Source organism: Homarus americanus, unplaced genomic scaffold, assembly GCF_018991925.1.
Source record: "Homarus americanus isolate GMGI-L3 unplaced genomic scaffold, GMGI_Hamer_2.0 scaffold53233, whole genome shotgun sequence".
NCBI lineage: Eukaryota > Metazoa > Arthropoda > Malacostraca > Decapoda > Nephropidae > Homarus > Homarus americanus.
In genome coordinates this window covers 1,084,089-1,110,082 of record NW_024751660.1, presented here as the reverse complement: position 1 = coordinate 1,110,082, position 25,994 = coordinate 1,084,089, and the positions used below count along the sequence as shown (strand labels likewise).

The 25,994-nt window shown below is 37.7% G+C and overlaps 1 protein-coding gene across 2 annotated transcripts; it reads left to right on the top strand.

Annotated features, from left to right (window-relative positions):
- The first annotated feature begins 1,617 nt into the window (after positions 1-1,617).
- On the top strand, positions 1,618-24,981 carry LOC121854768. 2 transcript variants are annotated; one of them, XM_042349534.1, is made up of 9 exons: positions 1,618-1,710; positions 2,987-3,063; positions 4,531-4,645; positions 11,442-11,609; positions 12,173-12,247; positions 13,893-14,115; positions 16,541-16,746; positions 22,553-22,725; positions 23,907-24,981. In XM_042349534.1, exons 2-9 carry the CDS (start codon positions 3,001-3,003, stop codon positions 24,171-24,173), a joined length of 1,290 nt encoding a protein of 429 aa, XP_042205468.1. In that variant the 5' UTR covers positions 1,618-1,710; positions 2,987-3,000; the 3' UTR covers positions 24,174-24,981. The 2 variants fall into 2 exon arrangements, with proteins under 2 accessions (XP_042205468.1, XP_042205467.1); XM_042349533.1 differs by lacking the exon at positions 1,618-1,710 and adding an exon at positions 2,360-2,711.
- The last annotated feature ends 1,013 nt before the right edge of the window (positions 24,982-25,994 follow it).

The following is a 25,994-nucleotide window of genomic DNA, read 5'->3' as shown; positions in this document are numbered from 1 at the left end:
ACTTGAGGGTTTCTGAAGTCTTGTAAAGTTTTAATAGGTTTTATGGGGTTTTGTAAGTTTTTTATATAGGTTTTGTGAGGTTAGGTTAGGTTAGTTGAGGGTTTGGTTAGGTTAGGGGAGGCTACGTTAGGTTAGGTTAGGTTACGTGAGGTTACTTGATGTTACGTGAGATTTAGTGACTCGTTTAATAAATAACTACGTTAACAATTAAATAACCAAAGGTATAAGTGGAATAACTAACTATATAATTAAACTACTAAGTGAATAAATAAGAAAGGTTTGGTTTACTCTACAATACAAATATTGGAGTTTATTTTGGTTTCTTGATATAGAAAACAACAACACGTTGGAAACTTGAGAACGAAGCAGTTGAACGAGTCAGTGAGTGAGGGTTCACAACTTCAGACCGTCAGTGTGGCTCGAGGCAGCGCTGAACGGGACGTTATCGGTGTAGACTCTTGGGATTCTTGTGAATTCTGAAGATTAGTGGTTTATAAGACAAGTTGGCCGTTGGTGCATTAGACGAGGTGTGGAATCGAGAACAGAATTGGTTTTCAAAATAACCTTGAACAAAATTATCAAGAACTATGGAGGGATCCTACACACTCCATTGGCCTCCTTGGTTAAACGAGATGGCCGTCATCACCAATCCTCCCACTAACCAAGGAGCTTTATCGAGGTACTGTAAACCTGATTTATTCCTGTACTGGCTCTAGGATTTATCTGTACCTTCGCAAATTGTTCATAGTTCACAACCCTCACTCCAATCTTTCAATACCGCTGGAAAATGGAGAAGTTTTGTATCATCGAATTTTTTTGAAGCACTAATAGTTTATCACACGGAACTTGTCCATTAATCAATCTTATGTTTGAATAAATTCCTTATACCCGGTAATTTTGAAGACACACACACACCACACACAGAGACACACACACACAGACACACACACAGAGAGACACACACACAGACACACACACAGAGACACACACACAGAGACACATACACACACAGAGACACACACCACACACACAGGAACACACACACAGAGACACACACACACAGACACACAACACACACACACACACACAGACACACACACACACAGAGACACACACACACACACACACACACACACACACACAGAGACACACACACACAGAGAGACGCACACACAGAGAGACACACACACAGAGACACATACACACACACACACACACACACACACACACTACACACACACACACACACACACACACACACACACTACACACACACACTACACACACACGTGCTCTCCACCAAATTATTCCCCTTTAAGACTTCTAAACGTGACTTTCTTAGAAGGTCGAAGGGGTAGATGTCAATTTCAAGTGTGTCTGAGATAAAGAAGTGGTTTATTAGAGGGACTTTACCTTTGCTACTACAATTATATAAACCTCTCCTAAGATAACAAAGATAAATACTATTAACCATTATCTTAGAGGTACCGCTGCCAAAATACGAATATACTTGATATAATCGTTCCCTTTATGAATATATCATTTTGTGCTTTATATAAATTAAGAGTTATGTTACACTCAAAATAATATTAATCTATTAAAACCATATTAGTAGTGTAGGTCTCGCAAGATAGTGCAGTAAAACATTTTTCCTGGTCAGCTGTGATGGCCAGGTAGCTTCAGGTGTTATCATATATTACTGTTGTTGAGGTAAGACAGGTGTTTTAGCTGTTACCATATGTTACTGCTGTTAATTGAGGTGGTTCAGCTGTTGTAGTACATTATTTCTGCATGATGTGAGCTTTATTTTAGCCTCTTCTCCACTGTTAAGAGGCCAGTCACATGTTACCTGCTGTTAAGTCCCTGTTTTAATATTTTATTTGGGATAATTCCTTTGATTTTATTTAGATAATGACTCCTCCCTTTTCGTAAATTAGCAAAAATATCTTCGAACTATATCAGTTTAATCGTCATGTAGCTATTAGGTTGGAATGATAGCCCGCTGATGTGGACGCAACGATTTATTGGTCATAACCTGTTGAACATAACACCACAGTTACACATAGAATACTAATCATATCACCAAGTTACATTCAGTATGCAGTACTGTATATCACTCAATGGTCATGAAGGTATTTGTCAGACTGTTAGCACTTCTTAATTCACTCAACAGACCAAGTACAGCTACTCCTCGACTTACGACATACTCGACCTCCGACCATCCGGACATACGACCGCCTCGGTCGTACCAAAATTTTGTCAAATTACGTATTTTCGAGTCCCAACATTAGTGATTGCGCTGTGTACTGACAAAATTTTCGTTTGTAATTCACTTTAAAATGGCTGGCAAGCTTAAAAGTGAGAGTTTTGTGGTGCTGAGAAGAAAAAGAGACATCCATTTTAGATTTTCTATGTCGAGGAGCAGCTGTATATCAGTGACCCATATTTCTGACAAATGATGTAACCAAACCAGACTAAATTTCACCCAATGATTGTTAGGTTAGGTCTGGGTATTCTCTGTTTGCCAGTATAAATGCTGCCTTCATGACTAATTCTGTTAAGATTTTTTACCTTCCCTGTGAATATTTAAATTATTTTGATTGAATCATCCTTAAATGTGTAAAGACAGTTTATTTGTAGCTACAGGTTAACTATGTCTTACTCTTCTGCAGAAATTAATCAGCAATGGGCGTGAGAAGTTAACAAATACAGTTTGTACCTCTATGTCCAGGACAATATTTGACATATTCATCTATAAAGTGTTAACTACCTGTAATGAGTTACCGTTTTAACTATAACTACTGGTAACAAATAATTACATTTCCCCCGGCACAGTACAGTTCATGTGATCATAACCTGGTTGTCACAACTGTTGTCACTTAACATTTAACAGTAGCTTCCATTTTCTCAGACTGATAACAAATAGAGAGGATAAAATCTGATGTAAATAAGGAAATAATTGGAGTAAAGAACTGTGGCATTTCAGTGGGTGACAGCAAGATGGTCAACCCAAGAGATCTTCGTGGGTTTGGTGATGAGACAGAAAACTACACCTTCAAGGATGTGAGTACTGTACTGCACCTAACTCTAGGAATTTGATCACCAAATGTTCATTTAATGGTTCTTGAAGATGATTAACCTACCATACTTATAATAAGATTCAGCAGCATATATAGATCTTTATAAAGTATTCCCTTAAAGCTCGCTGGGGTTAGGTAATGGACCCTGTGAGAAAGCAGAGTCCTCGAGTTTTTGATGCCAGTTTCAGGAGTGTGCAAAATACATATATATATATATATATAGAGCTATATGCACATGTATAACAACATTATGTATGTATAAGACATTATAATAAATATGAAATAATATAAATAAACATAAACATGGAATAACACTGTATGGACAGTAGGTCCATGAAGTGATAGTTAATTGTGGTAGTGACAATGCAAAGACAATACCTCTGAAATGTCATCTGATCTGGTGCACAGGATGTAAAAAATCCTTGAACTACTGGACAGTTCCTAGTGCACATGCCTGATCCCAATAGGTACTGTACTGTATTTGTAATGTGTATACCTTAGGTACCTATACATACAATTATATCATTTTGAATTAAATTAGGTAAATTTTATTAATATACCAACAAATGTTTGATATAATAGGTCCATAAAGTCATAGTTAACTGTGGTAGTGAAAAACATGATAGCATATAGCCAGTGATTTGGCTTTGCCAGCACAGTAGGATATTGAATCTGCAATTTTTTTTTCTCCAAAATATACCTTGCCAATTATAGGGTGCATCTTATGACCTGGGAAATATGGTGCTTTGTACTGCCCTGTAGTGTTGACTCATCTTGATCCCTGGCACACAGCCTCAGATTTATTTTCCGTGGCAATCCATTAGTTTCCGAGGGATGCAAGCTTTAAAACCGTGAGCTATAAGGGAATAAAACCGTGAGCTTTAAAGGAATACTGGTATGCATGGTTGTGTTTATCTTTTGGTTGTCCTTCAGAGAACATTATTATGGTATCTGTTTTTGCCGGGTAAATTTTGTCTTAAAGAAGCTGTGAAACTGTTCGTGCTGGTTCTAAATCAATTTTTTTTTGTGGGAAATTTTAAATAAAAAGCTTTGATAATATATAGCAACAGTGTCTGAGCAAGAATATATTTCTAAGAGCAGCAAATGCCTGCTTTCACTATCACTCCCACATTATCTGTCATAGCGGGAGTTTATTTTTTTCATTAATTTCACTTGTTTCTCCAGAGACTAAGAGTCATATCAGTGTTGGGTAAACTGTTCTGTTGACTAGTCACAGAGAGTGTAAACACTTATGTTTATCAATGGTATTAAATAAATCTCTCAATTATTTTGATAAACTAGTTAACACAAACTGTATTTTGAAAAAGGAAAGAAAGGATAGTTTTTTCCATAATTTTGACATAGTTAGGAACTGTACTGTGTCTACTGTATATGATAATGCCATGGTCTGTCCTCATGCTGTATGTAGTAGCTATGCCTTTTATTTCAGACTCTAGATTGGTTTGTGCATGTCAGAGACCCAGCAGAAGTATTCAAGGCCCAGCCAACTTACTTTCTTTCAGAATGGTCTTATGTGATCATTGCATTTCTGTCATTAATTCATGGTAATTATGTTATATTTTTGTCTTTTGGGAGGAATAACATTATAAGTTTAGTTTTGGCCAAATTGAGTCAAGATCTCCTGTTATTAGTGGGAGCAACTTACATAATTTCAGAGTGAGGTTTTTGGTTAATTTGATCTTATTGGCAATAAACTAAACATCAGTGTTCCCTGTGTCTTATTCCTAGCCTGGCTGGCTGGTGTCTCAAGGGTCTTGTCTGGTGTTCTGTATCAACCATAAAGAATAGGATGAAGAATTGGAAGTTTAATTTTATGGCTTAGAAGGGAAGATATGACTTGAAATAATTCACCTCTCCTAGATCCTTAGCTCTGTGCAGGCAATGTGAGCTTTGTGTGTAATGTATTACTTCAGGCTTGGCAAGTCTGAAGTTTAAGGATGCTTAACCAAGCTCTTCTTGTGAGTGGCCTAATAATGCTGTAACTCAGCAATGTAGCTGTTTTAACCACAGTTTGTGTTGGCTCAGTTGCCTAAGATCTTCAACATTACCACCATAATGCTAGTTACATACCGATGAATAGTCTTTATTTGATGCTTCCAACTAAGGCCTTGGGTAAGTTTGTAGCAAGGCAGTTGATTGGTTGGCTGACAGACACCCAAAAATTTTTATAGTTCTTCAGTACCTGTATTTTATCTATCATACTGATATATTAAAAGATAATAACTTTTATGTGTTTATCTCTGAAAACTTCCACACTTGAGAAGCAAAATTTATCATGTGAAAAGCTTTGGTTATACTGTACAATTATCTTGAAGAGAAGAGAAAAAATAAAAAATTTCAGAGACAACATCCAATGCTCTACGTGTCGTCATGTGGTGAAGAGGAGTTTACATCCTAGAATTTGTTGATCATGTTCGTGTTCTCTTTAAGATTATTTTTATTATCAATACATTTCACATGGTAATTTTTGCTTCCCAAAGTGAGGAAATTATCAGAGATCAACACAGAATACTTATTACAGTATCCCAACCAATCAGCTGCCTTACTACTAATTGACCCTTCACCTAAGTTGGAAGCTCCTGTGAACAGACTTTAGGTGCCAGGTACTGTAGTGATAAGATCAGTCTGCTTTTTTATCAGATTCTTGGTGAGTTTTGTTCGTGATTATGTAAGAGTAAGATATTGGATGATTATTATAAATAAACATTTCCAATGGTTTACATGAGTGTGTGTGTGTGGTGAGTCTGTTAATAGTACTGACACATACAGGGCCCCAGCTGGTTTACAATGCGTCACCTTACTGTGTACTAAGGTACCTCATGGTATCTGTGCCTTTCTGCTTTTCACTCCATCATTCTTTTAAGTAACACTGTTGAGTAATTTTAACAAATTTCTTATAGGGACCAATTTCCATACAGTAGACAACTATGTAGATGTACAGTCCCCCAAAACTGTACAGTATTAGTAATTTTTCCATCTCTATAGTTTGAAACACTGGACAAAGTGCATTGTCATAATGTTGGCATACCTACTCTTCATTTATGCAACAGTACAGTATTCAAGCATATACATTTATAAAATCTAGCTATGCAGGAATGAAACTTAAATTACGAGTATGTCCGGTAATTTTGAAATTCTGCACCAAACTGTTACAAGATAATTTGATCCATATAGTAGATAATGATGAATGAAAAAAACCCTGTGGTTAATTGTACCAGCTGTTCTGAAACTAGTGAACTATACACTGCTCACTAAACTACGAACCACATTGACCCCATGGCCCACTATATTTTTCTGGGGGGACCTGTTCATTTAGTAGACTTGATTATCTAAAACTTCGGACTGTTGCTTGACAAAACTGCAAAAGTTAAATAAGTAAAAGCAAAGAGAAATTATTGCTGAACTGTTATGTAATTTCCCAAGTAATTGTCATCAGTCTCTTGTTGACGGCTAGTAACAGTGGATTCTTCCTTATCAGTCCCTGGCTTCTCCACTCAGCATTAATAGCAATGTTTGTGGTGTTGAGTCGTGCAGTTTGATTAACTTGTGCAGTACAGTATGTATATGTACCTTAGAAACCAGTGGTTTAACTTGATTGAAATTTGGGTCACATCTCAAGGACCCAAAGATCGTATTTTGATTATAGATAAAGTAATATCAAGGTCGCAGCGAGAAGAGTGAATTTGGAGTTGTACAGTAGTGTAATGAATACATCGGCTATAATAAAAATTCTGTACTTAAAAATGAAAGGTTACATAACCAGCCAATGAGATCTGTACATGATTGTGTTGTGATTATCTTATCATGATGAGTGTGGGTCAAGATGAGAGGTGGTGGGTGTGGGTCAAGATGAGAGATGGTGGGTGTGGGTCAAGATGAGAGGTGGTGGGTGTGGGTCAAGATGAGAGGTGGTGGGTGTGGGTCAAGATGAGAGTGGTGGGTGTGGGTCTAGATGAGAGGTGGTGGGTGTGGGTCTAGATGAGAGGTGGTGGGTGTGGGTCTAGATGAGAGGTGGTGGGTGTGGGTCAATATACTGTACATGTACTGTACATATACTGTGCTGTATAATGGAATATCTCTTAAGCACATGTTAGCTTGATTGTCTCTACTATTGATGATACAGAGTACAGTACAGTACAGCACAGTACAGTACTTTAAATTAAACTTTGGTTCTGAACAGAGTTAGCTTTTGGGATTTTTGGAAATGGCATCAGATTAATTACCATTGGACTACCTGTATTAAATTACTGTAATATTGTGATGGTACAAGTTACACTTAAAAAATAAAAAATAATTTGGACCAGACCCAATATGAATAACTAAAATTTTCAGTTAACTAAAGATCATTATAAACAACAACAACAACAACTAATAGTTAATTAAGCACCATGTAAATTACTGTATGAACTACCTGTAATGTATGATACCTGTATGTACAGTATAACTGAAATTCAACTAAGTACCAGTATTTGAAGGACTACTTGGGCTTTAATAAGTGCGGTAAAATACTCCATCAGTGATGACAGTTATGTTTATAGACCTCACCAATGTGCTACAGTGCTATCACTCAGTGGCACACAATAACAAACTTTATTAACACTATCCTCAATGTAGACACACATAATAATACAGCAATTAAACTAATGAAAGGAGAGAAGGTGTGTGCAGTAATACTGTAGGATTCCCCATAACACTCGTAGCTGGTCAGCTGTGAGATGGCTGTACACGTTGACATTGTTACATGTAATAAAACTATAAAGGTTGTGGAAAATCATGTCAATACTTTGATGTGACTTAGAAATAAAAAACAAAAATATAAAACTATAAAATAAGAAAAATGAAGAACATGGGTGTGTATGTGTGGGCTGTGAATGTGTGTGTGGAGGCAGTGGGCTGTAGCTGCGTTGCCAGCCCGGTCGTGCTGCCTCCCCCAATATGACATCACGGCATACATACAAAGCATCGTGGCAGCAACCACACACATCTCTAAGTCAGCTGAGTGGCTGGCTTCCCCTTTGTGGGAGGGGGAGTGCATTTCTATCTCCTGTGTTCATTGCCAAATGGAAGTGCAATATTTTTTTTTTTTTTTTGTATTATTTTTATTCATTCCTCACATTTACAGAGTAATAAATTAGACCTCAGAGAGATAAAGATGCCATGCTAGTTCACGGTTACTTGAAATTCAGTGCCGTGGTTGGCGTTAGGTGTATACAGAGTAAAAACCATGGATACCCGGAATCCACGGATGGGAAATCCATAGTTGGCAGGGTCTACTATACAGTAGTTAAAAATGCCACCACTCATTTTTTTTTTTTTTCAGATTTTTTATGTTTTCAGAAAACTGATGTTCAGATTTTTGAAGTGCAACCTGTATTACTAAGTGATACTACTACTACTTGGATCAATTAGTAATTGTAATTGAAGCTGGTTGTAATTAATTACACAATTCTGAATAATTGTAATTGTATTTGTAATTGAACTTTGAGAATAAAAAGTAATTTAATTATAATTGCAATTTGCTGTTCAAGTTTAATCCAATTACAATTATGCCATGAAACTGGGACATTGTGAAATATGAAGGATTACTTAAATATTGATAAAAGTATAATAGGTACCAACATAATAATAATAATAATAATTAACGGTTTATTGAAAAAATTCTGCAGCCCGAAGGCTGAAAATATACATTGGACATAAATGACTTATTACATACATTGGTGGTTTAACAAAAGCCTTCATTAGAGAAAGGTAGAGGAACATACAGTGAACATACAGATTAATGTAGGTGTTGAACAGCAAACTCGTAGTGTAGTAACTCCCTCCCAGATGGTGTTAGGAGGAACTCACGTGGTGTAGTAGTTCCCTCGGATGTTGTTATGAGGGACCTGGCGTGGTTTAGTAATTCCCTCGCAGATGGTGTTATGAGGGGCCTCACGTGGTGTAGTAATTACCTCACAGATGGTGTTATGAGGGACCTCACGTGGTGTAGTAATTACCTCACAGATGGTGTTATGAGGGGCCTCACGTGGTGTAGTAACTCCCTCACAGATGGTGTTATGAGGGGCATCACATGGTGTAGTAATTCCCTCACATATGGTGTTATGAGGGGCCTGACGTGGTGTAGTAATTCCCTCACAGATGGTGTTATGAGGGACCACACATGGTGTAGTAATTCCCTCACAGATGGTGTGATGAGGGACTTGATGTGGTGTAGTAATTCCCTCACATATGGTGTTATGAGGGACATGTGGTGTAGTAATTCCCTCACAGATGGTGTTATATGAGTGAGGTTTGGTCCCAGGCCTTCCTATTGTAGACGGATTAACACATCGGTGGTTGTTGTTGGGTCTCGCGGGGGCCGTTATCACTGGGTACCTGGGACCTCACTGTGTGAAGGTTAACTTGGGTACGACTGTTACTGTTGAGTTGTTCTCACTGACTTAAGCACTGTTCACCACTGTTCACCTCTGTTTAACACTGGTTCCATTCCTTTCCTAAATGAAATTGTAACTTCTGGCGAGAACTTGTTGATATTCAGGTGGGGAGGAGGGTTCAGGGGAGGGGGTTAGTATGGGCCAACTTAACAGTTGACCTGGCTGCTCCGAGAGGAGCACCAGTTACGTCTTGACCCTTCGGTGGTCAAGGATGTAGTCCTTATACACTTGACAGTACACACGTTTGGGAGTCGGGACTAGAGTTAGTCACGTCCAACACTCGTACGCCAAGTGGTCCAGTGTGGAGCCCACTGTGACAGATAATGTCGCTCGGCGCTCGGTTACAGTATCGACAGTGCCACGTCGAGGATGAGTGGTGTACTGGGACTACTGGCTAAGGTTAAGCTTATTGGAAACAAATAAGTTTTGGTCGGCATCTTACTTGTTTTTATTATTTGCCTTAGTTGTGTAAACCATTCAGAAGTTTACAAAAGAGGCCTCTCCTTTTTTCCTTCACGTCTCCTGCAACTAACGGTGAGCAGAACTCACACACAGATAAGTTTGAACAAGTGTTGATGGAGTATATAAGTGGAGGGCTGTGTCCCATTTGACGTGGACCCCTTGGTCTATTGGAGGGATTCTCCTCCAAAGATACTGTACTCCTCCTGAAGCACCTGGCCAGAGAAATGTTGAGCTGCACAGCCACTTCAGCACCGGAAACTTCTGGTGATCAAGTCCAGCAAAGATATATATGATAAGCTTCAATTTGTGAATTGAATAGCAATGAATTATAGTGACAGAAAATGTAAGCAAAAATTCGAACCACAATAAAGTGCAAAATCTGATATAAAATGTGCTTGCTTGGTACTTAGAAACTTAACTATGTAGTCCGAACATGGGTAAAAAACTTGTAATTGTAATTTTATATGTAATTAATTTCAACATTTTATGTTATTGTAATTGTAATTTGAGAGTACAGTATTGTGAACCAAGTAATTGTAATTGTACATATTTGTAATTTAAACTTTAATTGAGTAATTTTAATTGAAATTGTAATTGACCTTAAATAATGTAAGTGATATCTTCGTTACCCGGAACAATTGGTGTAGAGCACTTCCGGGAATGTGAGATTTCTGGGTAATGAGACGACTCTCTCAAAGCCGGAAAAAAAATCCTTCATCCCCGGAATATTCTGGAATTTTCCGGGTGACGGAAAATTTTTCTCAGAAATTCCAGAAATTGCCCATTACATCATTTCTCAAACCAAGAAAAATATATCTCATACCCGGAATTTTCAGTGGAATGGAAAAATGTTCTTTGGAGTTCCAAAAATTGCCCATTACATCATCTCTTAAACCCGGAAAAATATCCTTCGTTCCCGGAATTTTCCGGGAAACGGAAAAATTTTCTCAGAAGTTCCAGAAATTGAGCCTGATTTTCATCTCTCAAACCCGGAAAAAAAATCTCCCATCCTCGGAATTTTCCGGGTACGGGGAATTTTATTTTGGAAAATTTCAATTCCGGCTATCGGAGAGTTCCGGGTTTGGGGGACTCCGGCTAACGGAGATATTACTGTAATTAATCCAAGCCTAACTACTTCTACTACTACTACTAATAATAATAATTAATAATAAGCCTTTCACTATAATTGGTATTGAAATTTATACAAAAGAAAGATTACTTAATGACATCTTCCCTTCCCTTTATTTTCTGTTTATCATTCTGTCTTTTCTTCGCTTTATTTATCATTGTGTTTACTTTTTCTACTGTCATCATTCTATCATTCTATTTTTGTGAGTCAGTTGGGTATTTTCTTCCTCTAAATAAGTATAAGAAGAAATTAACCTGGTCTTAACTGTTACTGAACACTGTTATAATATTTAATGACTTAGGATTATAATTTTAGCCTTTATTGTGGGGGGCCGCTGGAAGTACCACTGGCTGGCGTGTTACCTTCATGGCTGGACTACGGAGATGGTCTCATTCTGGATGCCGGACATAGACAACTACTGGCACTCACAGACCACCATAATGTTTCTGGGTCGCAGACTTCCACTCCACATACCCTTGATTTGTAAGTTACAGAAATGGCTTGACTGATAGCAAAATCAATAAGGTTCATCTACTGTGTACAAGAATTTAAATATGTAGTTTGGATGGAAAGTTAGTTTTTTTTTGATATTATTTAACTATAAACTGATGGATAAACAAATATTACCATTACTTATGTCAAGCCAGCAGTAAATGGGTACCTTACTTTACATAAGTTGGGGAGGTGAATATAGAGTACAGTGCTAATAGATGTAATGCAGTACATGTACAGTAATATGTTTTCCAGTGAATTTTGTATATGACTCAAATACTTATCATTTTCTTGTAGTTAATATAGTGCAGTGATCAGTTGGGCTTTTCTTCATTTAATGTTTTTTTTTACTGATATTGAAACTAAACGATATGGATGGTTAGATATACTGTAGCTAGTTATTAAAATGTTGTGTTGAGACCCAGTATACAGAGAGTGTAACAGTATCAGTTGTTATAGTCTTCTTTATAGTATCCCTCTCTCTGATCTTGACTGTACAGTATATGCAAATATTGTACATGTCAATACAGTACTGATATGTGATTATTTTCCAGACCCATCACTCATGTACAATGCAGCATATATGGTCGCACATGCAAAGCTTCCTCGGTGGGCAGAACCCATGGCTGGTCAGTGACATTTTAAATCCTTGCTTAAGAAGAGTGAGTTTCTGTATTATTAACCAGAGAATGTTGTATTGTTGAAGTGATCCATCAGCCTAGGACTGTCCAAGTGTAATGTAATACTCGTTATATTTATCACAAAACTTCACCATTTACTCTGGTAGATATAGACCAACCTTAAGTACACGACCCTACCTGGAAATAAGTATCTAATGGCTTTTGCTGACTATCTTTGATCAAATTACCTTACTGCTTACTCTTGCTGTCTACCTATACTGTCAAGGTACAGTATACTTTGGAAACTGTATACTGTACTTCCATGGTTTATGTACACCGTATATCTGTGTCGTCTATGCACATGCTGAACTGTATGCCTACATAGTCTTCATACATGTCAAACCAATTGTAATCATGTATGATGATTTTACTGAATAAATAATAATTTATATAATGTATAATATTAATAATATTAACAATAAAAATAATAATAATATTACACCTATTATTATTATTATTATTATTATTATTATTATTATTATTATTATTATTATTATTATTATTATTATTATTATTGTTATTGTTATTATTATTATTATTATTATTATTATTATTATTATTATTATTATTATTATTATTATTATTATTAGAGCATAAAATTATTCAGTTTTTTGTACAGGTATACCACCGATTTTCCGAGAACTGATGGTCCGGCACCTCCTTTTGTCCGGACAAAATTATGAGAGGTCACTTAACTTCTCTCCCTCCCTCCCTCCTTCCCTCCCAGCCAGGGTGAAGGTAGTTTTAGCCTTAACGTTTTTATCTTATAAAATGTCACAGACTAGACTTAGCAGAATATAACTTGCATTGCTGGAATCCTTGCAAGATAGCAAATAATTTGAGTATGAACATCACAAAGTTTGCACAAGAGATAAAATTTTAGTCCTTTAGTGTAGTGAGTACAATAATATGTTGCTCAAAGTTATGGCTTTTTCACATTTAATTTATATTTAACATTTGTTTAATTTAGGTTTTTAGCAGTCCATGGTGCTTTAGAGACATGGGAGGTGTATCATTAGTGGTTCAGAGGTGTATTGTTGAATTATTATTACCTGACCTCGGTTAGTCCGGCAAAACGGATAATCTGACAAGGGTTTGGAACCAAGGGTGAAGGAAAATAGGTTGTTTACCTGTATATACATAATTGGAATATTGCAGAAACCATTGCTTTCTATTGACTTCATAATAATCTTTTAGCACATAACACAATGTGATATTGTCGTGGGCTAATAATATATGGCTTGTAGATTATTTTGCAGACCTAAAGTAGTAAGTGCTTTTAGCCTTAACTGGTAAAACTGTATAAATTGAAACTGGTAACATTGCTTTCAGCTGTAGACTGGTATACATGACACATAAGTCCCAGATGATTCATTAATGAGTGGCAATTATCAAACAGTTTTTCAGTTAGATAAAGACTGTACAGTTAGTGGTGTAGCCTCAGGCCCATCATTAAGTGCCATAATCAACACCCAAATGGCTTACAGATATCCAGAGTACAGTACAGTACACGTACTCCCAGATGCACATGGCTGACAGATGGGATGACTTAAGGATACTTTATATATCAGTAATGAATTTATTCTCTCCCCAGCTGGCTTGGTAGAGGTCTTGATTGACATTCCTTATGATATCATGGCAGTCAAATTTGTTCATTGGACGTGGCACGACACAGACCCCAATATCTATGACCGTCACTACTGGGTGCCTTGGAACTCCTATTACTTTCACCTTGCCTTTGGTACAGCATTCACGTTTGCTCTCAACTTCTGGCGCCGCAAGATAACCGGCAGTGACGACAAAGGAGAAGTGTCCAGGTACAGTTGTATACTCTGTAAAGATTGGTGAAAACATTAGGTCAGGTTTAGATGTAAGGCACTTGATACAGTACACTTGTGTGTAAACATTGATCAAACACTTTTTCATTATGGTATGTCTTGATTTTAATGAATTGTTGTATACAGGAAAACCTTCATTATGGAAACATTGCTTTATTGATTTGCTGATACAAAACATCTGGTTGTGCACTGACACTTGTAGATCTTTATAGGCCTGCAAAAAATACTGTTCTGGAACTGAGGTTCTTGGCTACTTATTTTCTCTATGGGCCAGTAAGACACTCAGTGAGTTTGTTCATATTCTGGATTTATTTTTGAAAAAATAAGAAATAATAGAAAAATTAATACACAAAAGCCTATGTTGTTGGTTACGTCATCTTGACTCCAGGAAGGACTCAGGAGTACTACAGGTGGGGGACACAAACTTAACTCTAGTTTATTTTATTTTTTCACTGATCAGTCACATAGCTGCTTGGGCAGTTGGTCAAGTCTCTGTTACACACTGTTGACAAGTACTGGGTATGTACTGGCTTCAGAATGTGTTTGTACCTGTGCCAGTGTTTGTCAAGTCTGGTATTAAATGAGTTCACATTTGGTGCTGTCACAATGCTCTCTGGCAGGTTATTCAAAGAGTTTACAACGCTCACTAAAAAAGTTTGCCATGACAATTTTCTGAACTTGTGGTTTCTTTAACCAGTCTGTGACCTCTAGTGGGGTGAGCAGTTGCTAATTCCAGATGATCATTTAACTGAGTAATGTCCTCTGAGGTTCTTATAAACTTCTATTAAATCACCCCTTGTCTGCCTATGGTATAAGCTAGGCGACTACAGGTGTTATAATCTCTCCAGTTGCCTGAAGTGCCAGAGTGCAGGCACCAATCTGGTGGCCCGAGTTGGTGAAATAAAAAGATTTTAAGATTTTCTGACAGTTTTACAGCTACACGAGATATTTATCTGTCTGCTCTAATCAGGGCTACCGAGAGTACAGGGAAGCTGGGATAAATCCCCAGGACAGGGGCCTCTAGGGATAGATTAATTATACAGTGACCCCTCGGTTAACGAACTCAATCCGTTCCAGAAGGTCGTTCGTTAACCGAAAAGTTCGTTAACCGAAACCATTGTTTCAATGGGTTTTTGGGTAATTGGTTCCAGCTCACCGAAAATTTCCTAAATTCAACAAAATTGGTAGAAAAGTTCACTTACTTTGAGGTGTGTATGTAGAAGGCTCCTGGATGATGATGATGATGATGGGAATTAGAATGAGGGTGGAGGAGAAGGAAGAAGAGAAGGCATTGGGGTGGAAGAGAAGTCACCCCATGGCACCATTTCACCCATAAAATTTTAGTTCTCTTGGTGTATTTCAAGATTATTTTCTTTAAATCAACACTGCACTGCATTATATATTGTCAATATGTAAAATATATTTCAAAATGACCAATAATTTGCTTGGAAACACAGAAAAAAAGCGTTTAGTTGAAGAGAGTCTCAAGCAAGATGTTACCTCCAGTGAAAACAGAGAGAGACTAACGCCTGTTTGCTGTGTTAAGAGGCTGGATGCCGCGCATTAAACTAGTCACTTTACCTTCAATTATGTTCAATAATTGTTAAAATGACTAAAAAATTGAATATTAAACTTTTAAAATTATTGAATAGTATAAACTTCTTGGTATTTACTAAAATAGTAAGGAATTTAAGCCCTAGAACCGATTAATGTATTGGCGGACTGATACTAAAGCTGGTTGCCCGGCCAGTGCAAGCGAAAACTTGTTGAGGTCGGTTCGTAAGAAATTCGTTAACCGAATTTTTGTTCGTTAACCGAATTGAAGATCCTTATGGAAGGCAGTTCGTGAACCGAAATTTTGTTAACCGAGGCGTTCGTTAAACGAGGGGTCACTGTATATCTATAAAAAGGTATTCGAATTAAATGGAACGCTAAAAATAAATATATAGAACAAAAGTGTTATAGATAGATATTATTAGCTGTTAACAATCCAAAAGGAGGCCCATAAAATTATCTATCTCAAGGGCCTTGGCCAACTCTCAGTGGCCCTGGCTCAAACGCTTCAGTGAATCAGAACTTAGATTTATTAATTAATTTTTTTTATGGGGACACATTCTTAACCCTGTTTACTTAGAAATATTTTGGGATAAGACTGTCTTCCTGTATACCCAACTTTTCCTTAGCTTCTATGATGTTATTTAATCCCATAGTAGATAGGTTACAGTACAGTTAATATACAAGACAAACGTTACTTTGAGCAGATAAGAAGTAACGCAGCATACCTGAAGTACTGTACCTTGAAAAGATCGTTCATGGACTCCTTAGTAGTGAATAGAATCTGTAGGATATAGGATGAGATAAATTTATGGGATAATTTCTGTACCAAATTGTTTTCTTTTTCCAGTCCTGGTAAAGAAATTGTTTGTGCCTTCCTGGCTGGCTTATGTGGTATGCCCGGGGGAGTCATACAGTTCATCTTCTTGTATCACCCCCTCCATGACACTTATGGCATCCACACAGAGAACTGCACCCTAGCTATTGTTCTCGTGTACTTCTTGATTGTTTGGGCAGCTGACCGTACGCCGCGAGTGACATCACGCAGACAGAAGGGTAAGTGTGAGTTTGTATGTTCCCCATTGGGTAGTTTAGTTCTAACCAGGCCCATGCACAGACTTTTAGGAGGGTAGGTGCTCAACTGATAAAAGGGCACTTGTGAGGCCCACTCATACTTGGAGCTCCATCATAACCTTCATCCCTGATGTTTTCCATTTTTAATCCATTGTTTTCAAGAATAGCTATAACCATGTTATCCAGTTGTTTACCTATTGTTGACTTCACATAACACACCTGTATGAAATGATCTTTGGTGTCCATGTCAGCAGCCAAACGTACAACACTGGAGACCTGCTTAGTATGGGGCACATCTAGGGCGTCATCCAAAAGAATTGTAAAAATTTTTGCTGCTTTAATATATTAGTTTATAATTTGAAATACAGTACATAATTAGTTAGGAATCAATTAAACTTTTTTGTAAGAGGAGAGATCTTGATTTAATATGGCGGCTCCTTAAATTTTTCGACACTCGCTACCATATTTATTGGTATACTCAAGTAAATTGGGAGGCACGTGCCCACCCAAGCCCTATAGGCATGACCCACTGTTTGGGGGTTTTACAAGCATTGCAATCTATTAATGCCATACCTGCAACATTTATTTTTCAATCGACAAATACCTGATACAAATGAAGATTAACAGATAACTTTCTTTTCACATTTGCAGCCGTTAACCTCGCTGGCAGCATTGTAACAAGGTATTTTTGGGTAGATATACGTAACATTCTTCATTTTACTCAATTCCATGCACACACTATCCTACATACATATTGTGAGAAAGTAAAAGAAATAATTGACCAAAGGGCAAACACATAAAGGGAATATACATTTGTTCACACACGAGGTACCTGCTTCAGTGAGGGAGGAGGCGAGGCGTGGGGGGCATTGTGAGTTAATTGGCGGAGACATCGTCTGAATTGCCATGGTGAACCAGGGACTAAATGCAAGTGGCGACTGTTAAACTTTCAATTGGCTTTTATTTACCGGTTTGGCAATACTTTACAGTATTTTCTGTTGTAACTTATTTATTGGTATTTATTTTTATTTATTCCTCACATTTACTGATACTGTACATAATGTTTTAAGAAAACTATGGCTACAGGAGGAAAATCCGCAAAAAAAAATTTCTTAAATTCTTCCTGCTAAAATTGGGAGTGCGTCTCATATGGCTGTGCATCTTACAGTATATGCAGTTAAGTAAAAAACCAGGCTGACTGTGAAGAGCTGCAGAAGGACCTCTGTGGGCTCCAAGAATGATCGAAGAAATGGCTGCTGAGATTCAATGTCACGAAGTGTAAGAGGATGCACCTGGGGCATACCAACGGTAAGGAGGCGTATCATATGTCCCAACGGGATGAAGAAACTGCACTATTTGTGACTGAATGTGAAGAGGACCTAGGTGTGTAGGGGGCAGTGAAATTTTGTTCAAAGCTGCACTCTTCAGGCATTGTTCCATATACATATCTAAGACTCCATGCCAAATTTGAAGCTAATATGTCGAGGTTTAGTCTGCCGCATTTTCTACTGAAATTTTTAAATTTACCTACAGTACTAGCCAAACAGCCGCTGTGGCGGTGCAATGTTCTGTTCAGTGTTTATCAACTTTTTTTTCATATCTCTTATTTCATTTAAGTTGTCTTGTTGCAGATGAGTATGGTGCTATGTCTATATTGATTATCAGCCTTTTCTCATTTCATTTCTCAATGTTGTGTTATTGTACTGTAATGTAGGGGAGACCTGGGTAAGTTGGCGCACTTGAAATTATTCAAATAGTTATCGTTAAGCAGTTCACACCGATTTAAGAGGCAAGAAATTGAGATGGCTAGTTTAGATAATTTGACGTCACTCTATTTTGATGGTAAGAAGACCGCCACTCGTGTGATGATAAAGAATGAGAAGACCGAGAAATGGAGTTCGAGGATGATGGTGAAAGATCATTATGTCATCATGGTTGAGCCTGGCAATGAATATCTCACACATGTGACTCCCAAGACTGGACACGGAAAGCAGATTGCCAAAACTATTCACGAGTTTCTGGTGGAGAAAAATCTAACCCAGCAGCCCATTGTGTGTGTTGGTTGTGATGGAACCAATGTAAATGTAGGATCAGAAAATGGAGTCATTCATCATCTTGAAATGTTACTTGGTCACCCGCTCCATTATTTCATATGTCAGCTTCACGGAAATGAGCTGCCTTTCCGCGCAGTTTTTTATCACTATGATGGTAAACCAAGTGGTCCTGAGCATTGGCGTGGTCCCATTGGAAAGCAGATCAAGGAGTCTTTGTCTGAGCTTCCAGTTGTCGCCTTCCAGCCAGTCAGTTTCCCTGATTTCCCTGTGTTTAATGATGAAATGGAGAAAGATCTGTCCTGGGATCAGAAATACCTGTATAGGATTTGTAAAGGAGTTATCACAGGTGTTGTTGAAGATGACTTGGCTGCTATTGAGCCAGGTCCTCCCTGTGTGTCAAGGTGGAACACCTTATGGAGTAGAATCCTCAGGCTGTATGTAGCAACATCAAGACCCAGCCATGAGTTGAAAAGAATTGTCATTACATCAAGATACACCCTTACGTAACACACGGCTCAAGGAACGTATTCCAGTCCCTGCTATATATGAAACACCTGAATAGTGAGGAGGAGGCGATAGTGAAGAAGGCTGTCCAGAGAAATGCATACTTCGCCCACACAGATCAACTTCTTCTTGGTATGTGTGCAGATGAGGACATGACTGTTAGAGAAAAAGCTGTCTCAATGATAAGAAAATTAGAGAGGAGAATCAGCAAGAGGAAGAATGCACTGGCAGATCTGAAGAGGAGGAGGAAGATTCTGATGCTGCTGTTGACGAGAATTTGTTAAACTATACTGATGAGGAGGGTAAAGATGGAGATGGGAATGAGGATGTGCCTCCTGTAGTCAACATGAGAAAGGTGGTGACTCCGAAACTAAAGTGGCAAGCAAAAAACTATCATTCCATGATTAACTGGAGGAATGAACTCAAGACTGAGCCTCCTTACATTGCTTCTCTGTCAAATCTACAGGTTAATGACATTCTTGAGACACCATTAGTGGTGCCCAAGTGGCCAAACAGCACTCAGGCGGTCGAGAGAGGCATAAAAGTGATGACTGAAGCTTGCACTGAAGTGACGGGATACGAATCGAGAGATGGATATATTAGGCAAAGATTATTGTCTAGGAAAATGATGCCAAGGTTCCGCACAAAAAAGAATTTCAATATGAACTTGTAATGATTTTCTATACGGTGTACCTGTAAAATAACATGTGAATTAAATCGATGTCACCCATGTAAAATTTATCATTATCCTGGAAAACATTAAATGACACCTAATTTTTGGTATACACTAAAAGTTGACAAAAAGTCGTTCGCGATGCGGCAGGGTAAGTATGCATGAAATGGCATGAAATTTTGCACAGGTGTTTGTTACAGCCATACAAACGATGCCTGAAAAGTGCAGCCTGCAACTCAAATAAAAGTGTTTTTTCCCTGCCCCCTATAGGTGTGTATGTTGACAATGAGCTGAAGTTCTCGGGCCATTGCGAGAAGAAAATAAATCAGGCAAATAAATTATTGGGTCTTATAAGAAGGTCGTTCAGATGTCTAGACGGTTCGTCCCTCGTAACGATCTTCAAGAGTGAAGTGCTTCCCCATCTGGAGTACTGTCACCCCGTCTGGTCCCCGAGATATGCTAGGGACTGTCAGTTGGTTGAAAATGTTCAAAGGAGGGCCACCAGACTGGTGCCTGCACTTCGGCACCTCAGCTACCCTGAGAAATTGGAGCACCTGAACTTGCCTAGCTTATATTACAGACAGACAAGGGGTGACCTAATTGAGGTGTATAAGCATCTCAAGGGGCACTACTCAGTCTAGTGTCCTTACTTGGAGCTGGCGGACGCTCGCCCCACAAGGGGTCACAGCTCAAGATTGAAGAAGCCGCAAGTCCAGAAAACTGTGAGGGCAAACTTTTTCGGAGTGAGAGTTGTGAACTCTTGGAACAATCTATCACAAAGTGTTGTGATGGCACCGAGTGTGAGCTCTTTCAAGACAAGACTTGACCAACACTGGAGCAGGTTCAGGTACATTCAGGAGCCGGTGCATGCCCAGTACTTGCCAACAGAGACATGACCGATCGCCCAAGCGGCTAACTAGCCGATCAGTGGTGAAGAAGATAAAAGTAAAAGTAAAAAAAGTAAAAATAAATACGGTATCCAACAGGGTGGGTCCGGTGACTTCCAAAGTTATACTTACAACTCGTGATGTCTCGGGAGGGTTCGTATGCTTGTTTTCACCCACCACCATTCAATATGCAACACGGGGTGAGCTTGCATATAGGAATAAAATAAACAGTTAAGTGATTACTACCACATAGTATAAGGAGATAACATGCATATCCCAATACCAATCGTCCGTGGTCTCATATCGTTTCACACAGTGTGTGCACAGATACTTTTTTAGCTACTGTACATTATAATGATAATAAACTTAAGAGGCTGCTGTATTTACCATGTTGTGTATCAGTTTACGGGCGTTGCTCACCCCTCAGTTCCCTGCCGCCTCACATGGCAACTGTCTAGATTTTTGACAATGGTTCTAATTCGATTTTATTTCATGGCAAGTCCTGAGACACTAGTCTGTTATTACAGCAACATCCTATCCAGGAAGTCTATCATTTCATGTTTGAGGAGGTGAGCACACATTTTGTCACCAGTCTGTTAAATACTTTGTTTTATTTATCAAAGTTAGATAATATCTTTATTTTGGAGACAATAAAGCTGTGGTTAGGTTAGGTTAGGTTTATACTGAGCCAGTGATGATTTGTCTGGTGACAAAGTGCCCTAGAACTATTTAAGTGTCCTGTACTGTAGACCCTTTCGATTAGCGAGGGATAGGTTCCAAGAAATGGTGCGAATCGGCAAAACCACAAATAGCAACTTATACTACCTTAGTGCACCACTGTATACCTATACCAATCAAATGACCAGCCGCGGCAGCACTCATCCCCACTTTTAACTTATCTAATAATAAAACTTTCTTTGTTAGGGTCATTACTGACTTCTGCCTTTTACATTTCATTCCACTAGCATCACTAGCACTGACACTAGGCAGTCTTTTAGGGACCACTTCACACAGAAACACTAAAGTTTTGAGACAACAACATGAGATGCTGCCTGGGATGACTCTTTGTGCTGCGGGAAAAGGCTTGCAAGCGAGCCACCATAGCCACCATCTGCTCACTGCAGATCGTCGAATTTGCAAATCACAAACTCGCAAATGGCAAGGGTCTACTGTACTGTACTGTACTATGCTGTGCTGTACTGTACTGTACTGCACTGTACTGTACTGTACTGTACTGCACTGTACTGTACTGTACTGTACTGTACTGTACTGTGCTGTGCTGTACTGTACTATACTGTACTTTACTTTGGGAAGGATAGTCTAGGGTTATATTTTTACTGTACTGTATTACAAGTTAACAATTGAACCTGTATTTTTCATCTCTTTTATGGTACACCCAGGACCCACCTCATAGGGCAACCATTTCAAGATTATTATTATTTTTTCACATGTGATAAATATGTTCATATTTTGTGTACAGTACAGTAATATCATTGGTATTTATAGTATTACATCTTGATATAGGACTGAGATAGTTTATTTGGTCACCAAGTGTGTGATGAGCTATTCAGAGATCACATACAGAGAATTTGTGTATATAAAGGTTTATTTTACAGTGTTAATATTGAGTTTTTAATCAAGTTTACTTCAGTAGGAAATTTTCATTACAGGTGAAAAATCTCATTGGTCGGTGATAATCATCGTACTCAACATGGTCATCCATTACGGCCTCTACCTGTCAATGGCTGTGTTTGGCAAGCCTGAAGAAGAGGTGTCAATAGGTTTACATGAACGCACTGGACCATGTGATGAAAAAACTGATGTGTATACAGCTTTTGGTGGTGTAAGTTCTTTTGTTTTTACTGTACATTTCCAGACTATACTATACAGGTACAGGCACAGTATCAGTTTTAAAAGTTACGTCACTTTAATTCCTTATTCTGAGCTTTACAACTGACTTCCCCATGACTTGTTTTCACAGAGGAAATTGGATTAGTAGTAAAATTTTATTCACAGTCACATTTCACATAAAAGTTCTAATTCTGGTGTTTCTACATTAAACTGGAGGTGTAAGAACACGTCTAAGCTGCTCACTTTAAGATGAATTATCTCTCCTGGAAATATGCAGCTGATAGCTTTGTCAGCTATCCTTGGTCAAGTTGCCTCATTGTTTAATTCAGTTGTTTACCTGCACTGCTTCGGCACACAGGAAATTAATATTGTATCCCCGTCAGCCAGAACAATTGGTGCAGTGTGTTTTCGGGTTTGAGAAATTTCCGGTTGTTGAGGCAAATTCTTTTGTCCCCAGAAAGAATCGCTATATTTATTTATTCAAACACTACCTTAAACAATATATACTACTGTATACAGTATACTATACAGGTTGAAGCTCCCTTATCTGACATTGTAACACAAGGCAACTCCCAAAAACAGCACTACAGGTACTTTTAGAAATTCCTTTACATGACAAACCTCCTAAAGAAGGATGTGGTCAGATGGTAACATGAACGAAAATTTGACTATCTGTACCTAGCAAACCTCCCATCGAGCGAGGGCATCTTGTAGTTTCACCGGCTGGCCACTTATGTTTTGGTGACTCAATATAGGTGCCACTTTAAATCTACAAAGATCTGATGTAAATAAAGATTTACAGATATTTTTACTTTCGTTTGCATCTGATAACATTGCTGGTGACATTGGTGCCAAGTTAGACTTCTCACTGTAGCCACATCTCCCACACCCTCTCACTACCATGGCGAGCAGGTATATCATATAATATTTCTCTCATATCTGTTTTATAATTTTACTTCAGATGGTGTAATTTAATGCAATCAATATAACCTATTGAACCCAGGACTGCAAGGTATAAGTCCCAGGTGATAGCCATTTGCACCTTGTGGTCTGGTGGGGGATATTTATCATATTAGTTGCACTGATGCATAGACACTGTGTATCTGTTGGAATCTTATTTGATGTTTTTCTAATTACTGTACTGTAATTTTCTTTTAAAATTTCATCTTTCAGGTGTTAAAGAGGCAGACATATCTGTGTACCGACGATTACGATGAGAAATATTATGATTTCCATTGTTTACCGGGCGGACAGCGCGTCAGTGATGGAATGGAATGGTACACCATCTGTGGTACGCCGTTCCCCAACCGAGCCGAGTACATATCTGTTATTGTTCTTGTCTGTGTTGTGTCAGCTGTTATTTTCTACAACCTGTTGTTCAGAAGTTCTCGCACACTTCTTTACCAAAAGAAAAAGGAAACGAAGCTAAAATTTAATTGAACATTCTTCTGTAAAAGAGAATGATTTAGTGATAATTTTTTTTTGTATTTTGACTATGGTTGTCACTGGTGCTATACAGAGTGTGATAATATATAATTTATGCTATATCTTCTTCGCAAATAACTGTTTATAGAAATGTTAAATATTTTTGAAGATCACTTAATGCTACAGGGAATATCTTGACAAAAAGTGAACACGATGAAAGTTATACTAATCTGAAATAACATGATATTATCTGATGTGTTTTGGTAAATTAAAGACTTTGTCTTTTTTGCAGAAAATTTTTTTGGGGGAAAAAATCAGTTAAATTTCATTATCCAAAGGTTGAAGACGAAACTTAATAATTTGTTTCTTCTGGAAGCGAATACAGTAGAGTAATGTAACTCTCATATGGGTGTCCGCAGGATTGTGTCCAGGTGGGTGCAAAGAAAGCAAGACAAGACCTGACATACAGTATGTTTATTAAAAAGTATTATAAAGTTTAATCAAGTTACCATACTTTTGAGTACTGTCTGATAAGCATTATCACTTATCAGTGTTATAACTGAAATTATCACAAAATGGTCCACTGCAGGATGTCTTTCCACTGTTGCACATGTACAAGTTACTTTTGTGTAGCTTGTGTGTTTTACATTAAGCCTACCCGCCCTGTAACCCTCCTGCTTAGATATATCTTGTTTTATATACCGTATTCGTTGTTGTTTTTCTGATATGTACTGTGTGTGAAACAAATGGACACACACACACACACATATATATACAGTGACCCCTCGTTTAACGAACGCCTCGGTTAACGAAATTTCGGTTAACGAACTGCCTTCCATAAGGATCTTCAATTCGGTTAACGAACAAAAATTTGGTTAACGAATTTCTTACGAACCGACCTCAACATGTTTTCGCTTGCACTGGCCGGGCAACCAGCTTTAGTATCAGTCTGCCAATACAGTAATCGGTTTTAGGGCTTAAATTCCTTACTATTTTAGTAAATATCAAGAAGTTTATACTATTCAATAATTTTAAAAGTTTAATATTAACTTTTTTTTGTCATTTTAACAATTATTGAGCATAATTGAAGGTAAAGAAACTAGTTTCTGGCATGCCATCCAGCCTGTTAACACACCAGACAGGCATTAGTGTCTCTCTGTTTTCAGTGGAGGTAACATCTTGCTTGAGACTCTCTTCAACTAAACGCTTTTTTTCTGTGTTTCCAAGCAAATTATTGGTCATTTTGAAATATATTTTACATATTGACAATATATAATGCAGTGCAGTGTTGATTTAAAGAAAATAATCTTGAAATACACCAAGAGAACTAAAATTTTATGGGTGAAATGGTGCCATGGGGTGACTTCTTCCACCCCAATGCCTTCTTCTTCCTCCTTCTCCTCCACCCCATTCTAATTCCCATCATCATCATCATCATCATCCAGGAGCCTTCTACATACACACCTCAAAGTAAGTGAACTTTTCACCATTTTTGTTGAATTTAGGAAATTTTCGTGAGTTGGAACCACTACCCAAAAACCCATTGAAACAATGGTTTCAAGACTAACTCAGTTAACAACAACCTTCTGGAACGGATTATTCGTTAACCGAGGGGTCACTGTATATATATATTATATATATATATATATATATATATATATATATATATATATATATATATATATATATATATATATATATATATATATATATATATATATATATATATATATATATATATATATATATATATATATATATATATATATATATATATATATATATATATATATATATATATATATATATATATATTTATATTATATTTATATTTAT